The 18,981-nt window shown below is 35.3% G+C and overlaps 1 protein-coding gene across 2 annotated transcripts in view; it reads left to right on the top strand.

Annotated features, from left to right (window-relative positions):
• Positions 1 to 18,981, top strand: part of AGMO (alkylglycerol monooxygenase) — a 338,562-nt gene that overhangs the window by 121,493 nt on the left and 198,088 nt on the right. For both annotated transcript variants that reach the window (XM_077163065.1, XM_077163063.1), the window contains exons 4-5: positions 1,345 to 1,448; positions 14,014 to 14,109. In XM_077163065.1, the coding sequence (XP_077019180.1) occupies positions 1,345 to 1,448; positions 14,014 to 14,109 (200 nt within the window). The remainder of the gene's footprint in view (positions 1 to 1,344; positions 1,449 to 14,013; positions 14,110 to 18,981) is intronic.

Genomic DNA, 18,981 nt, shown 5'->3' on the forward strand with positions numbered 1-18,981 from the left:
TTTGAAGTCATATGACTTTAATGGAAATTACTTCTGATAGGCTATTTTTAATCCTTTTAATAATCTCATTCTCAAAGAACCAAGTCCTCATATTTCTGAGTTAATATTTGTTTACCAAAGCCCATTTGCGCCGGCAAATTTTGTTAGATAACTTCCTATACAGACTTTCCAGATATGTTTCATTTCCTAAATGAATGTCCAAAAAGGCCACCCAGGTTGAAGAAAAAAATTATGCCATGGTTTGCATAAAACCCTGAAATAAATTATTCTGCCGCATGTCATGTACTTTGACTATTAGTATATGACCACTGCAAAGACCAATTCCCTGATATTTCCATACTCAGGACCACTATTCAGTTCCCATACATGTAAGTCTAAAAGATTTAATGTTCAATTTATATAGCAGGGAGACAACGATCTCATCATACGGTGAGTTTTCTCTCCTGGATATGGAGGAAAAGACTAAATGTATGTCAGTTTAGCTTAGAACATAGTTTTTTTGTTTGTTTGTTTTGTTTTTAATTGAATAAAGTATGATTCAGGCTCATCCTCTTCTGTTACATCTATTTAGGGAGTCATTAATAGTGTATATTGAATCGCATGACTGGTATGAGGGCAATCTTCATAATGCTTGCTGGAAATGAAGAACTTTTCATTTCTTTTTAAAATATGGGCACAAATAGTGACTCTGTGTGACAGTTTTAGAAATGGCATAATGTTCTCTGAAATATGTGGAGAATTATATCTAACCATTAGCTAATATATTTCTGTAAATAAAATGAAAGATTGTATCTTAGAAATAAATACTACTCTGCTTTACCTCTCACTCCAAGTCTAGTTAAATATTCAGGTTTTGAGACTACTCATAAAGGCCATCAGGAAAGAAAATCAAGTAATATTTCATTCCAAAATTTATATACCAATTTCTAGAGAGTTCTTCTTTAATTAGAAATATGTTATCACATACTGAAAAATCATCACCATCCACTGACAGTCTAGTTGCAATATTATTACCAGTTAACTTTTATGATCTGTCATATTGTAATATGTTAGCAAAGTGTAAATGCTGGCAGTCATTTCAGTTGGCTGGAGACATTTAATTATGTCATATACACTATACATATATGTTGGCTATATTTCAATTTTTTTTGTTGTTTATAATTTACATCTTGCCTGTCTACAAAATGATTTGAGGAGGCTTATTTTAATTATAATTCTATTAGCTAGCTCTTTCAGAGATGTCCCACATTTTTCTCCCCACTCAAGACAGCAGCCTGTGTAACTGAAAATGCAAGTTGCTTTGCTCTTATTCTCATGGCTCATTTCAAATTATGTGTTTTGCAGAGATTAATATCATGTGGGCTGGACACCAAACACACCACAGCTCTGAATACTACAATTTATCCACAGCGCTCAGACAATCTGTCCTCCAGATATATACTTCCTGGGTAAGTTGTATAAAATAGAATAAATGTGATTATGTGAGTCTCAACTATTCTATTTCCTGCCAGTAAACTAATAGAAGGTGTTGTACTGAAGTGTTTCTTTCTCCTCTGTACAGCCATACCCACATGAAACAAAACTCTTCTTTTTCCTGGACCCCAAACACTTTGAGAATGTAGCAAGATGAGAAAGTGGCTGTTGACTCTTTGTTTACTGTCAACTAAGAAGATGGTGTGCAGACAGTTTATCTCAATTCAAATATTTGCAAGCAGGGATTTCATTTAAAACTTTTAAAAACAGGTTTTCTAAGTTACTTCTCACTTCCATGTAGAATCTACCTGAACACTTTGCTTTGTGTAATCACATCAGAACTATTAGTATGTTGCTTAACAGCAACTATAACAAGATGCGTCTCTAAAATATCCTCACAGAAGGAAATTATAGGACTAATGGATACCAGAAGTAGCTTCTAGTTCTGCAGTTCTTCCTGACTCACTGGAAAACCTTGAACTACTGGTAACATCCTGCGTCTGTGACTGCCCCTTCTTAGCTCTTCCTGGATATCCAAAATGCATGATGCTATCAGTGAGTGAAACATCAGAGCTAACGACCTCTGAGGCTATTCAATTGAGAAGCTGCTTATTACCTGTAGATTATAATGATCACTAATATTTGGATATTTGCAGGGCACTTTCATTAGATAGCATTTATTGAGCACTTTATATATGCTAGACAATATTCTACGGTCATTTATGAATGAACTCAGTTGACCTCCATGACAACCATAAGAGATAGATACTATTAGAACTCTCATTTTTAAACAGAAGGATCTGAGCCCATGGTTCAGAGTCACGCCACTAGCAAAGGGAAGTGTAGAATCAGCCTATGCACTCTAGCTCCTGGGACCCTCATCTAAACCTCTGTTCTTAATTACGTTCTCATCCACGTGCCTCTATTGTTGCTCGTTTAGATTCTTTCATTTGATCCTCACAAATATGTGCATGTCCTGTTTAATCAGGTATTATTATCTGACAGCTGAAGATCCCATAGGATAATTGCGCAGTTAGTAAGTGACAAAACCAGAGACTTGAAACATGATGCTTTGTAACCATCAGAAAGATACATGGGCACATGTGCTAACCCAAATAGCACCACAGAGTAAACAAATCTATAAGTCAATGATGTTTTTGCTCAAATACCTTACCCTCTACCACCATATACATATACCTGGGATACATTTCTAAACAATACAGGCAGACAAGAAAGAAACTTAATTTCATCTCCCTTTGTTAGCTTGTGCTCGACCTCTGGATAACTAAACAGGAGAGAAAATGCTGCCTATTTCACAGGTGCATAACTCCAGTCTGGACCAGAATTCTAGGGTCTGTTGAGGGGCAGAGGGGCACAGTCCATCCTTCCTCAAGAGATAGCTGCATTAATATAATAATTGGTTTCCATCCTGTGCAAAACTAACCTGGATACATTGTTGATTTATAATAACAATCTTGAAAATCTTGACTCTCTTCTGAATGATGGGTGTCTACATTAGGGTAACTCAGCTCTCTTGTAGTTCCATTCTGTGGGAAGGAAGGCTCTGGAAAGGATGGAACTGTAGTTGAAGATGCCCCAGGGAAATCGATGCAGTTAGTGAACAAATTATCTAAGGCATCATCACAGGAAAATTTTCATCCTAGTGTCACAGATTTCAGGACTAGAAGAACTCTTGGAGAGTATGTATTTAAATCAGCTATCTTAAAGACTAGAAAAGAAAAAAACAAAAGAATCTCAGAGGAGCCCACTCCATCATACCAGTTTGATATCTGCCAGCTTGGGACTTGAATGCACATCTCTGACTCCTAGTTTAATCTAATCTCTGTCCTTGTTTCAAGTGAGTCATCCCACACCCCTTTTCAAGTTAATGCATTAAGTTACAAATCAGTGAACATCTAAGTGAAATGCAGTTTCACCTCTATCTTGGTTCCAGAATAATTCCTCTTTTGAACCTTCTGTGCCAAATGTGAAAAATAGAGTAAAGAATATTGGGAATGCATCCAAAGCTGCCAAATTTCTTTTTTTTTGCTCGGGGTTTGGGGGGTAGGAAATGAAAGGCAAAAATTGTAGGTTACTGTGGATTCTTAACCAGCGTTTCTAGGTTATTTTAGAATGTAGGGTTGGTAGTTTAAGAGTCCGTATTGGTTAATGTTCTGTGTTAGGCCTTTCTGGACACTAAAATCAAAGAGCAGACTGACGGTCTCTTCATTTTCTTTGAGCTTCTTCTTCAGAGTTTCTTCATCAACACTGTTATATAAGGCATATAATTTTGCAGTTACCAAGGTAACAATGTATTTTAGAAGGAATAATCAATGAGTCATGTCTTTGATGAGAAAATTGATTTTTGACCTACAAAGCAAAATTCAGCTCACAGTACATATTGCTATGGAAACTGTGGTGGCATTTCTGTCACCTAAAAAATGAACATTCAAATGTCAAGACTCTCTAACCATACTACTTACATTTCATAAACAGTTTTGTGCCTCAGTTTAAAGGTTACCCATCCAAGGCAAGCGGCAGTTGATGGAATGCCATTTCAAGGGAGATTCATTTACTATAGAGGGCAAAATATGGTTTCTCGTGCCACGCCAACTTTTATTACACATATTTGTTAGTATAATCTTGTTCAGATGATAGTTTCTTTACGCTGCAAATAATAAAATGTGACTAGACTCCTATATTATGCAATATGTAGCAATGTCAGAATTGACATTTCAATTTTTTCCCACTTTACAGATAAAATAACTGTAGGCTAGCATTTAATGTTAAGCACAGTTTAACTGTACCAGCAGTATACAAAGGCCCCTTGAAAGAGCTCCCAAATGGCCAAAACTGGAAAAAATTAGCTACAAAATACATATTATAATATTGATTATAACCTAAAGCACAAAATACATAACTTGGAGCATAGTGCATACCGACAGGAATACATTGTTAAGTAACTAAATAAACCTGGTGAACATCACCATAAGCCATGTGTCAAGGGGAGCCCCATGAGTGGTGGTGGAGTTTGTATCCTTATATGATGGGATGGGACGGGCACTTCACCTCTAGGCCTGCCTCCAAAGAGCCCATAACCCCCATCTGACCGTGAGAAAAAAACATGAGCCAAACCCAAACTGTGGGACATTCCCCCAAACCCCTGGTCTGTACTCCTCAGAACTAGAAAGTCCACCGAACCCAAGGAACAGCCGAAACTGTCAGGGGTCAGAGGCCGCTGGTGACTGAACACAAGCAGGCATCCTAGATGGGATCCTGGAACAGAAAAAGGACAGGAGGCGGGGACAAAAATGAGTTCCAAAAAAAGAGTGCAATTTGGTTCATAGTAATATACCAGTGTTGGAGTCTTATTTGTGGCAAGTGTAGCATGGTAATAAAAGATGTTAACAGTATCTTATTTTAGGTAAAGGGCATATGGCAACGCTCTGTAAAATCTTTGCAACTCTTTTATACGTCTAAATGTATTATAAAATAGTTTATTTAAAAACGCACAACTGCATGTACATACATGCATTCTCAGACTCAAAGCCACTATAGCTTATAATTATCCACAGTAGAACAAAAGTTAGTACTAGCTGTCAGCATAGGCATTGATTTCCGGGATTGCTAGCATATTGTAACGAGCAATGTGTCAGCCAATGCTCTTTTTAATTGACTGTTACTCTAAAGGAACTCTTCATTTTTCCAACCTTAATTCCTCAAGTCATCATCCACAGTTACCTTTCCAGAACAAAACTCTGATCAAGCTACATTCCTTTCCAGCTTTGAGAAAGGTATCTAAACTCTATCACATTCAGATTTCTGCAAGATCTGGCCCCTCTGTTCTTTCCAATCTCGTCCGCTGCAGACCTTCATTCTCACCCCAGCTCTAAAGTAGCACTTTATCTTCAATTCTCAAAATCTACTGCACCAAAATAGCTTGACGGTATGTTATACATGCTGTTCTGTCTGCCATGAAAAATCTTTTCCCTTTACCTCCAATTATTGCATTCAAGATTCAGGTCATTTCTCTCTATCAGTTGCCTTCCTAAGTATGCCCAGGTCTCTTTTGTTCTCCCATAAAACCTTTGCATCTCTCTATTATATTGCTTAATGCCTTGCACTATTATTTTTTCACTAGCCTGTAAACTTTAAGAGAGATGGGTCTAGGGATGTTTTATATACTGCTATGTCCCCCATATACACAAAGTGTCTGACCCAAAGTCAATGTTTAATAAATGTACATTACGTGAATGATTGAAAAAGTTTTATGGTTGTCAAAGTAAATGTGGCATGGGAAATATTTTGCTAATTAATTTGGATAAAGCTAATGTGACACTGATAATGGTACAATGTGTGAAATACATTAAATTAAATTTGTCACTCATCTAGACATTTTTTATTTAATAGATCCCCAGAAAGTAGAGTACAGGGAGAATAACATTTGCCTCTTGTGATAAACTATGTTTGGGCATATTTATTTCATATTTGAAACTAGTACTGGATGAGAAATAGAAAGCTATCTACAGTCAAAGAGCTGAGTACCTCTCTTAGAAATGTATTAAATTTATAAGTAAATGCACTCCGTTTTAATGACAGAAATCAGATTAAATTATTTTTTAGCTCTGGAAGTTCTCTAAATCATTAAGATTATTTTGTTTTGTAGTCTGGTATTGAAATTCTTTGTTTTAATTAACAAAGTGTATTTATATCATGTTAGCAACTTTATAAGAGATAAATTTTACCCACTATCAGAGGAATGAAATATAGTTATAACATAAAATGCTAAAAAAATCTTTATCACTGTAACTTAGAGAATATGTGAATATATATTACTTCTGAGCATAATAATTTAAATATATATTCAGTATTTTCAGGAGGTAATAAAAAACAATTACCAGGAATTAATAAGCCTGGGTCCCAGGCCTAGTTCAGTAATTAGCTTTCTCACCATGAACAAGTCAACAAATCTCTCAGTCTCAGTGAGTACCTAAAATGGGGCTCTTAATTTTTGCTCTGCCTTGTAATATAGTGATTTTGAAGATCACCTTAAATAATGAATACGTAAATTCTTTGAAGTCTATCAAGTGTTGATCATATACGTAAGATACTGTTTTATATTACACATTAAAGTACAACTCTTAGGCCTAATTCTACTTAGTCTTATTTTCTCCACTACAAAAATAAGTTGCATAAGGGCAAGCCTTAAAATCAAGTGTTTGGCCTATTTTCTTGGAAGTGTTTGAGACAGTATTAAGGGTTTTCCAGATGGGAAAGTTCAGTATTTCCATATTTTTTCTCCAGTCCCTCAAGGGACTCTACCAATGTTTTTTAATTATCAGCCCACATAGGCTGGGATGTATCCGAGTATTACATTAGGTGATTTAGAATTGCAAGGCCCTGTTCCTGTTCTAGGCTCCATGTGTTTGAGATGTTTAAATGAGCCATCCAGACAGGTTGATTTACATTGTGTTATAGAACATCTAGGTTCTAGATGCCATAAAGCTCTCTGCCTTTGGCCTCATATCATGGGTGAAGCTCTGAAGTACATACACCATCAGCCTTTGCCCTGTGTTCTGATTTACCTAGTCCCAACCAGATGGGCTACATTTTTATGTTAATTGAAGCCTGATGGCAGTTTTGGTTACTTTAACAGTTGTTGTATATAGCAATGTTGACTTTCAGAGCTGCAGGACTCCAGCTCTGAGTTATAGTACTCAAATTCCAGGGAAAATACCAGCTTATACATGTATAGCACAGCATCTCAGAATCTAGAAGTATACTTACAACTCCAGACTAGTGTGGCTCTAAGCCCAACTGTGCAAGGAAAATCATTACCTTCTTCCCTACATGGGGCATGACATTCAGGGGTGAAATTCTCCTGACAACGTGGGACATGACTCCCAGGGATGAGGCTGGCTCTGGCACTGTGGGATCAACAATGGCTTAAGGACCCCCCAAAAAAGGGAGAAGAAATGTAACAAAACAAGATATCAATAGCTAAATGAGTTCAAATAGAGTTGAGAGGTTATTCTGGAGGCTACTCTTATGCAAGCTTCAGCTAGATATTGCTAATTTCCATGGTTTGCCAAACTCCAATCAACATCATTCCTGTGAACCCTAGAGAACACCTAGGGCTTTAACTGAGACTCTACAAAAGTTTCATGCACTAATTTTACTTTCCTCAAATCTATAACCTCCAGAGAGTTACTAGGCCCAGTAAGTCCTGAATCCCAAAGGGGCCAGCCTCTCCAAGAACATCAACTAGTTCCATTCCCCTATCCTATATTGTCAACACCCCTTTCAACATGAAAAAGTTAGAAAGGGCACAGCCCAAAAATCCCTATACAGTGGGAGAAGGATCAAAGGAGAAGGAGGAGTTATAACAGACAAGACAGGATTTAAGAAATGAGTTGACTGCTGAATAAGTATATTGATATTTCTTTTAGCCTCCAGTGTTTTAGAGCAGCTAGAAGGAAAAATCTGAAATTGTATAAAGGTAACCCTCACCAAACTTTGAAATCTCTTCTGTAACTTTGTTAAAATGTACTTTGAAAATTATTGCTTTTTTCTTCTAATATGTATCTATATATATGGTATATTTCACAATAAAAACATGAAAATATGAAAAAGAAGTGCAGAGGCACCTTTAGTGAAATCTTAAGCCTTATTAATACATAATACTTCCTGCTAAACTGCATAAGCCAAGATTGCTTCTCAAATTGCAGGAGTTGGACTGATATAAAGACAAATGTGAATAAATAAAGACATAAGAAACTATTGACTTTGATGTAATGCAGTTGGATGCACTAGGGATAAAACTCTCATAACGCTGTGTCACAGAGGAAAGCATGCCTTGAGCCCCCATGAAGTAAAGAAACAACACTTCTTTGTGGACCTTGTCTCAGAACTTCAGGCATTCCTTCCACTCAGAAAAGCTAAGACAAAGTTTATGTCCACGTATTACATATGTGAGACCTTTTACCAGTTTGAGTTCTTATCAGTCTTAGAGCTTCAGTTCTATCTAGAGTCAGGAAAATGGAACTATTCTGAAGTTTACCAAGTCATTTTGAAATAAAAGATATATATATTCTCTGATTTTTGATATCTTAGAAGTATTCAATATATTTTAGGCAGCTGTGATTTAGCAATTACTTAGTAATAATAAATTCACTTATTAATAATTAATATATAGTCGATGTTCATTAATTATTTATAATTACTATATTTATTAATAATTATTATTCTTTTGAGAAATGCACTGATTTGTTTGCTCCATGCACACTCTTGTCTGGCAGGATCAGTCGCCATAATAGAGCTCACAGATACAGAGATAATTAAAACATGAATTTCTGTCCAGAAGGTACTCATTTTCCTTGAAGGGAGGCAATGAGGCAAATACTAATTGTAATACAAGGTGGTGGGATTTTAAAATAAGGTATTTGCACCGATCACCAGAGTAGATTGTGGAAAGTGTCACAATTTTGCCATGAGTGAATGAGGTTAGAAATGGAATTGTAGAATAAGGGGCCAAATCTCTGAAAATATGAAATTATGGAAATTGTGATGTATTTAGGGAATGGCAGGTAAGATATATGGTATGGGTTTAGCTAAAATATTGACTGTGTAATAAGGTGGAATGGATAAAGGAGAAATGAATAAGAACAGAGAAATAGATTAAATGGATTGGAAAGCTAAGCACAGGTTATTTAAAGTAAGTTCTCTCTAAATAGAAACACAGACATTCCAACATTTAAGAAGATGTGTCTTAAGGACAGGGATCGGTGTTCTCTATTGCAATCAGAAGATATGTTTCTTTGTCCGTAAGAATCATACTTGATAAATGGGACATGGTCCTTAATTCTTCAATCTTTAGTTTCTCAATTATAAGGGGAAATAAGTATTTTGATATTTTTCTCTCAATTAGTATTATAAAAATGATGATCCTCGATCTGAAGACATTACTGATGTTAAACTATTTTGATCTACTAAATTATAAATGAATCCTAGAGCTCAAAAGAAACCTTTATCATTTTTTCAAAGAAATTATACTCCTTAAATTCACCCATTTTGTTCAGCTGCTTTCTCATCTCAACCTCATAGATAACTCTCTTCCCTCCCCACCTTTGTTTCTCTTCCAATGTGCCATCTCCTCATGGGTTCTCTTCTGACCTCATCCAATCTAAGATGCTGAAGCCCGTCAAGCTATGGCAAGCACAGCCTGTCCATATCCTTTGGTTATAGCTGCTCTAAAATCCCCAAGGCATCCGTGAATCCAGCCATCTGCCTTCTCCACTCCCAGCCTGCTGAGAGCTGGCAGGGTCCTCCAGCACCAGCTGGACACTGTGGTGCCCTCTGTGTGTGGCTTCCAGATGCAGCTGAGCCCTCAACAAGGCTCACCAAGTGGTAAACATGGGCCTGCTCCATCTCTTCCTCTCTACGCTGTGGATGACTTTCTGGAATTTAGCTGTTTCCTAAAGATCTCTCCACTGCTGCACCCTTCTGCCAGCCAATGAGTCTATTTAAAACATCACTGAAAAACGAGCTTTCAGGTTTGCCTCTCCCTAGTTCCTGCTCACCTATCTTCATTAAGACTTGTGAATAAGTGCATAGGTTTTAAGAAATGTGAGAAAGGATTTAAGATATTCTCTAGTCTTATAGGAAATGTTCCCTGCTCTTTGGCAGGTGACCAACTTATCTTTAGTTTGGTTACATGCTCTCATCCTATTTTCTTTCTTGGATTTTGCCCCATCAGTTACTCTTAGCATTTGTCCTTTTTCCTCTCAGCTGACTTCTTCTTAATAAGTCACAACTATATTCAAGTCTCTCAGATATTAAACAAACAAATGAAATCCCCTTTTTTTTATCCTAGTGTTCCACTCAAGAATTACCTCCAGCTTTCTCCTTCTTTGTGAAAAGAAAAATGGAGAAAGACATAACCTCTACCTCTATTTCATTATCTCTTCTGATTGACTCTTTTACTTACAGGTCTACTGCTTCTCTGATCTGTGCTTTCAAATCCAGTGTCATTACTCAATAACTTCCTACTTAAACTCTCAGTGGGAGTCAACACTTCCTCTCTTCTAAAAACACCTGTCCATTGTTTCTGATGGCACCATATATTGGATCTTTCCCACATCTGAGATTGTTTTCTTTGGGCATAGTTTGATACCACTCTTTTGGCATCTTTGCCCATTCTTTTCCCACTCAGATACATCCATCAGTTCAAATACGATTGATATGTGTATGATACTTCTACCTGCAAATTCAACCCAGACTGCTTCCTGGTTCCAGACACACATTTCCAACTGCTCAGTGGTGCCCATGGCATATCCCTTAAGAACCCAAATGCAACATTCCCCAAGTTGAACCTTATAACCTATTCTTCTTCCTTTTCCTCTGTCGTGGCAAACAGTATCACCCAACAATCACCCATGCCAGAAATCTGATTGCCTTCTAATACTGTTTTATCCCTCTCAACTCCTAAATCTAAATAATGTCCAAATCCTTAGTTCTCTTTACTACTCTCCCTTTCCTTCCCCATGGATTAAAAATACATAATTTGGGCAGGCCACAGTGGCTCAGTGGCAGAGTTGTCACCTGATGTGGAGACCTGGGTTCCATTCCCTGGGACTGCCCAGGCAAAAAAATAAATAAATAAAAGTACATAATTTGTCCCTGGGCTATTGGAATAATTTGCAAGCTTGTCTTGATGCACCTTACATGCTTAAAAATCACTAATGGTTCCTTTCTGCCCTAGGATAAATCTAATCTCTTTTAAATGGCATTAAAAAATTCCACCTCCCTAATTTGACCAGTGCCTAAATTACCTTTTTGTGTTGTTGCTGTTGGGGAAGTCACAGAACTACTTGAGACACCCTGGTGCAAGCAACAGATCATTTCTTCAGAAAAATACACACATCCCCCATAAACACAAGCTCACACATTGTTGTAGTGTTGTCAGGGGAGTCCCATGTTCCAGGCTGAACTGTTGCCCTATCACTCTCGAACAATACCAAAATGTTTATAGGTCTCTCTAAATATCCTGTTGCTTCTTGCTTCATGGCAACATTTCACACAAATCATTCCTGCACCATTCACTTGGTGAACAAATTAAAATACACCCACCATCTATCTTCTTAGTGGAGAGGTCACTTCTAGGCCTGTCTTCATTGTCTTCTCCCACATATAGGTCAGGTCGTTCTCTCTTTGATGACCCACTGGGTGGACTTCCAGCATGAGATTATATAAAATCTTAGGTTACTAAGGTAGACAGTGAAATTTAAGGGTAAAAGCCCCAGAGTCATAATCACGTGAGCCCAAATGCCTAGCAGAATTGGTAAATATATAATGTACCCCATGTGAGCTGCTGAGAAGTACTCTGAGTTTAAGGAGACATTTCAACAGTTAAGTTAATGTCATTTGAGATTTTTATGATGGAAGTGGCATTTAAATTGGTTTTCAAAGCTGTGGAGGATTTAGGAATGCAAAGGAGGGAGGGGAAGAAGGTGGATGAGAGTTCTCTTACATGGATCACATTTGCCAACCTTCTCCCAATCTGAAATTTAGGAACTTGCTTATAATTAGATTCTATTTATAGCACTGTATCAGTCAGAAGAAATTAACTTCTTCGTGACTCATGTGAATTAGTTCCTGACCTATATCTTTATTATTCATTAGAAATGTGATTTTTTAGAATTTATGGTTAGCTCAATTTTCTAATTGTCAGTTAATCATTATATTTATTGATTTATAAGATTTGAGGCATGATTTCCTAAAAACACACTTTAGGAAACCTAATAACAGAGGAAAATCAAGAAAGTATTCTATGGCTTAATAAGCTTGCAATTCACATTATCATGGTAAAGGCTCTGAGCAATCCAGTAATAAAGAAAACTTAGTTAACTGACCAAATCACAATTTGTTTGATCAGAGGAACAATTTTTTTTTCATAATACCTATTTATTATCTCCAGAGACTATTTCTTCACATATTGGGATATTATAATGAATTTTAAATTCGTCTTCTATGCACTCTGTTCAAACAGAACTATTCATTAAGCGCTCAAGCTAAATTGTTTTACATTTTTGCTCGCATCTCAAAGAGGAGATTACAAAACATTGCTTGACTTAAAGCACTTAAATTATAGGCTATATATATGTTGCAAATACTTTTATGAACATTTTGTGAGAATTATTTTAATGTGCCACAAAAAGACCAAATCAGGGTATCACAGATATTTTGGAAAAAAACAAAAACAAAAAACAAGAGCTGAGTTAGACAAATCAAATGTTTCTTTGCTATAGGTGAAAAAAATAAAAGGATAGGTAGATTTCGAATGTTTTCATTTCATATTTCATTTGAGGAAACTGACCACAGAGCAGTTAAAGAACTTATAGAAATTACTTAAGGAGTCTGTGGTGGACCTGAGAGTTAAAAATTGATCTCTTGAATATATATTTTTTGGTTTGATAATCTAATCCATTGTTTAATAATACATTTATAAATAATTAAATTAACCCTGTTGTCATTACAGTTGACTCTTTTCATGACTTAAGTTTAGAACAAAAACTAGAAGACTTTCTGTAAATGCCCAATTTCACATGCATAGCCATTACTAAAATCATTAAAATGGCATTTTGCATAATTGAGGGGAAAAGCTTTAAAATAGTTCAGAAATAAATTAATAATATTCAGAAGAAATATTTTTAAAATGTCTAGTCTTTGGAAATATGGACCCCACAAATCAGAATATAAAGTAGATTCAGATTCATTTTATTCTTATTTGGTTATTTAGTTTTTCATTTAATAGAATGTTTATTTCCAACATGAAACCACTCTCACGGATCAAAGTCATTAGGAAAACACAGCAGATTGTGTTTATTAGTTGATTTTAACCAGTACTGCGGTTTAAGCATAAGTTGTTTTTCCAAGGCAGAGGCATTTCCGTCTGTTAGGAAATACAGACCTTTAAAATTTGCTTCCACAATAACACCATAACATATCTACTTCCCTGATAATTTTTAAAGAGAATTTTAGGATATATGCCACCTTCAGTCAACCATATAAAAACAAGTGGGAAAATATATGATTCTCTCCTCTCTTGGTCAGATTCCTTTCTTTTATTATATTTTTATTATTTAAAATGCCAGGTAAAAATTTGGGGGAATAAAGACACATGCACCCACTTTTCTTTTACTTAAGGAAGTGAGGATTTTTTTGAAAAAAAAGAGCCTCTTTACTTCCAGAAAGCACAACCAACATTTTTGAGATTAAGAAAAACACACACCATGTATGATCATTTTTACTACACAATATTACATTTTTTAATAGAAGTCCAGTGGACTTAGCTCAACTTGTCTGCAACTTCGACATTAGGTGGAAAATTAATGTTCCAAAGTCAAACATGACAGCAAAAGATACAGGATAAGGTACATTTATGGAAGCAGTAGACACTCAGAATGTTGGGCTACTGATATCAGTATATCTTTATGTTGAGAAATCGTATGTGCAAATTTTAATTTTTTTTTAATCCTTCAGATTTTCTACTGTCCCTTGGCCCTCTTCATTCCTCCTTCTGTGTACGCCGTTCATCTTCAGTTCAATCTTCTTTACCAATTTTGGATCCACACAGAGGTAAGTAGTTTTTTTTTGTTGTTTTATTAATTTTATACCTAAACAGTTAGCCTGAGGCAATGTCCTGGAAGTCCACCAGCAGCTGATTTATTGTGTAAGAAAAATCTTTGTCTGCCTTCTTTAAGGAGAAACATCTGTTCATTTTTATTCCTTTTAACTGAATATATACGGCAAAGTTTATAAGAAGCAATGAGGCCAGTTGGTCTCAATTAAATAAAACAATTTTTGAACTATTAAGTACCAAAACATTTTAATAATATACTTAATAAAATATCTCTCTGTATTGTAGTTTATTAAACATTGATTACCAAAAGATAATGAAATTCATTTCATTTTAGAGATAGAAATTTACATCATACACACAGAAATTTAAATCATACACACACACGTATAGAATTTCACAGTGAGAACTATTGGAAAAAAGTTTAATGATTGCAAAAATTATCCAAATAACTTTTGATTGCAAATCTTGCTTTAATTAGAGAGTTTAGGTTTTGTTTGTTATTTTATTTAAAAGTATTCGATATAATTGATCTTTGATGTTTATTATCCCAGAAAACTGAAGAAATATAATTTTGAGGTCTCCTGCGGCATCTCAAAACCACAATTTGAATGTGCACAGATAGATCATTAAGGGCATGATTGGTTTATGAACTATTATACTAATCTGGTTGCTAAAACTGAAAAATCACAGAACCAGGAAAGGTCTTATACATATGAGAATACTATCAAGCATTTGGTATTTATTGGAAGCTTTTGAAGTTACTATAGCAAACACATTGACAGGTGTTCAATTGATTGTACAATACTGCAAATCACAGCCACATAAGATGCCAAGTCTTGAAACAGCAAAGTGCATTATTTCATTAATTTGCCTTTCTTTCATACTACTGATATCTTTTGGAGTAAAGAGACCATTACCGTGACTTTGTATGTATGTGACATTATGTGATCATCTGTCATGAAAGGGTATTGCATTTTATGATAGTTGACATACATCAAACAGTCAATACGGCAACCATCTGAAAGAGTTGTTGAGGCCAATTCTGACTCTAGAGGTCAAAGACCAAATTTGTTTAAATCAGTAGGGGGAAGCTTTCTGATGATTTACATGGAGGGGTTAAAGGAGAATTACATTTTTATAGCAGCTCTGCCCCAGGTCATGCCCTGTGTTGGGTCAGGTATTAGCCTAGATACGGAATGATGGGGCCTAAATAACTTCCGCCTTTTCCCATGTTTGAGTCGGGGCTTGAGTTCCATCCCAAGACCTAAATGGAGAATGGGGAAATCCCATTTCTTTTCAACTCAAAGCCTCCAGGTGGCTTCATGCCCAACTTGAAAACAGCGCATTGCAACTTCTCACTCCTGTTGCGTTTCACATTTTGGAGAAGACTTTATAGCGTATAGTTACTACAATCAAGCTGCATAAGAAGCAGCAGCACACTTTCTGAAATTATGGTTTGGATCTTGGAATTTTTAATTAGAGTATTAGCTGAAACTATATTTCTGAGATTTTTCACAGCTGTGTATCAGATTGCATTAGATTATTATAGAGGGCATAGTCCCATTTGTTTACTAACAACAGAATCACTCAGGAAGTAAATCTGAGAGATTGGTAACTCTGGAAGCTTCTGGAGAGAGGGACAAGTGGGACAGTGAACTGGAGAAGGGAGAAGACTTAATCATTGTTTTCGAAATTCTTTTCGCTGTGTGCTTGTCCTACTTTTTCAATTACAATTTAAAACACATTAGATTAAGAAATGAAAGCTAAAAACTGAAAACAATTGCTTTCAGTCTGGAAAAATACCCATATTATCACTATAAGGCAAGTGAACCTCTTCAGGAAATTTGGGGGCTGTTTAGTCTTGGGTTTGGTGCTTGGATTACAGAAACACCCTGACTGGTCAGCTTGGTGGTGGTAAATAGCCCCCTGATTCCTGGCTGGAGGCTGAATTCTTACAATGACTTCATTTCTGATTACATGATCCATAAAGATCACTTCTTTCAGTAAAGGGAGTCTGGCCTTAAGGACGTACTGGTTTCCTATAAGTGAAAACGAGTTCTTTCCTCTCCAATCAATCATGGTAGAAGGAGAGGTAAGGCAACGTATTTTTGAAAGACTAGATATGGGAAGGAAGGGAAAACGGTCATAAAACAAGCAGAATAGTTTATTGTAATTTTCTGCTTATTTTGAATTACTTTGATAAAGAAACCAACAGTGTATTCCCATCCTCTTTTTCGAAAGTTTCACAATATTCTCTTCCAAACTATATGCTGAGCTTGTTTTTTTGCGACTAAATTTGTCTTATTTTTTAATTCATTGATGTAAAGTATCTGTAGCACATATTCAGTTATACTCTTTTTGTGAATTTATTAAACACAAAAGAAAACCATTTTATTTTTAAAATGTTTTAAACTTGATAAATAACTGAAATATGGTCATTTCTTATTTTTGTGAGGTAGATGATATTTGAGGGGTAGCTGAGTTTGCACAGTTCAGTAGTAATAGTGACACCATCTACTATCTTTGATTTCCTTAAATTTACTATCATATTACGTGTCTACATCTCATGATGCTTTAAAATAGGAATGTTATCACAGGAAAATAACTTAATTCTTTAGTATTGAAGATTTGATTCATATGAGTCAATGATTTTTATACTGATAATTTGAAACCTCTCAGTGGAAAACTATGCAATCTCTGTATAAAATGCTATGGCTACACCTCCAAAATAAATCAAGGTGCATAACAGAATATATTGAATGCTAGTATTTGTATTAGAAAAAAGAAAACAACCATTTCTTTTATATGCTCATATATGCATAAATGCATCTGGAAGGGCCCATGAGTAGCTATGTATTTTTCTGTAAGGAAAAGTAATTGGGGTATCTGAGAATTACAGGCCAGAATAAGAAATTAACTTCAATTTTACCTATTCTGTTGTGGGTGAACAGCTATCTCTCTGTGGTATTATTTCTCTAATAACTAATGATATTGAGCAGAATTTCATGTGCTTATTGGCCATCAATTTATTTCCTTTTGTGAAGTATCAATTTAAGACTTTCACCTATTTTTGAACTGGATCGTTTGCTTTTCAGTTATTGATTTGCTGGAGTTCTTTTCAGATAAATGTTTTAAAAGTGTATTCCCTTTGCAGCATGTCTTTATATTTTCTTACTGGTGACTTTTCATGAACAGAAATATTGAATTTTAAAGTGAAATTTATCTTTTTTTTGTATAGTTAGTGATTGTTTTAAAAAATTATTTCTGAGAAATATGACTAGACTCTTAAAGATATTTATTCTTTTAGGTTTCTTCTAGAAGCTTTAGAATTTTAACTTTTACCAGAAGGTCTATGCTATGCTTGAATTCACTTTGTATATGACTTTTGGTAAGGGGTAAAGATTCATTATTTCCATGCACTAACCATTCCTCAGCACAGCCCCATTATTGTGATGACTTCCCCTTTCTCTATGAATTACCTTGGTGCCTTTGGTGAAAATGAATTGACCATAGATGGCATGATCTAGTTTTGGATTTCTATTTCCTTTGATTTATTCATTGGTCTTTCCTCATGCAAATTCCTTACTTTACTCATTACTGTAACTTTATAGGAAAAAATATTAGTACAACTTGTAAAATAATTTATTTTAAAAATTCTTTACTTTGTATATATGTTATACTATATAATAAAAAAGTTAAAAAAAAAAAGAGCAAGGGAAATAATTAAGTTTCCAGGTTTGCTCCCTGTTTAAAAGATAAAATTATGCAGGACTAGATATAAGCACATTTGGAAAGTCAAACAGAAGGCACTACGTTGTATATTGTGATAATTATGCACAAATGTATGTTCCATTAATTGAAAATAAAAACGAGTCCCTGTTTAAAAAAATTCTTTAGAATTTTCCTTATACACATTATTTAGTTTTTGAATAGACACAATTTTTTTAAAATCTTTTGTTTTGTATACTGTATGGTGGGGCTCACAGATCACTCTTCTTCTTTTTGACAATCCATTATTGCAGCACCATTTGCTGAATTTTTGGGGGGTGGTGGTGGTGGGGAAGTACACAGGCCCGGAATTGAACCCAGGTCTCCTGCATGGCAGGTGTGAGTAAATAGAGTTTTAACTCTTCCTATCCTAAGGAAGGATATATTTTTTTCTTGTTTTATTGCTCTGGCTCAGAGTACAAGGTGGAAATACTTCTCTTTCTCTCTCTCTTTAAATAAATATATATATATACATATGTATGCTTAGTGATTTCTTTAGGGATTTTGATATGCATTCTAAACTTACCACAGTCTACCCTGAATTAAAACAAAAACACTTATCATAAATGTGAGACTTTTACAGCAGTATAATTCTATCTGTACTCTACCAACATGGTGGCTAATATTCTCACATATGCCATTTCTTCATACATTATAAATCACCAAAGATCATTTTTATCATTATTACTTTAAACACTCATTTGTCATTTAAAGCAACCAAGACAAGAAAAAAAAATCCCATTTTCCCAAGTATGTACTCTTCTGCTACTCTTCATTCTTCCCTTTAAATCAACGCTTCCACCTGACAGTCTTTCCCTTCAGTGTGAAGAGCTCATTTGACATCTTTTGTAATCAGTCTACCAGTCACAAATTGCCTCAGTTTTTAGTTATCTGAAAATGTCTTTATTTTCGTTTATATCGAAGGATGTTTTTTTTCTGGATATAGAATTCTCAGTTTCTATTTCTTTGTTGTAGTCTTTGAGCACTTTCGGCAACTTTTAGATGTTTGGTCCATTGTCTATAAGCCTCCATTATTTCTGACAAGTCAACTTGTATCACTAACATTATTATTCTGTTCATGATGTGTCTCTTTCCTCCTA

Source organism: Tamandua tetradactyla, chromosome 1 (genome assembly GCF_023851605.1).
Source record: "Tamandua tetradactyla isolate mTamTet1 chromosome 1, mTamTet1.pri, whole genome shotgun sequence".
Taxonomy (NCBI): Eukaryota; Metazoa; Chordata; class Mammalia; order Pilosa; family Myrmecophagidae; genus Tamandua; species Tamandua tetradactyla.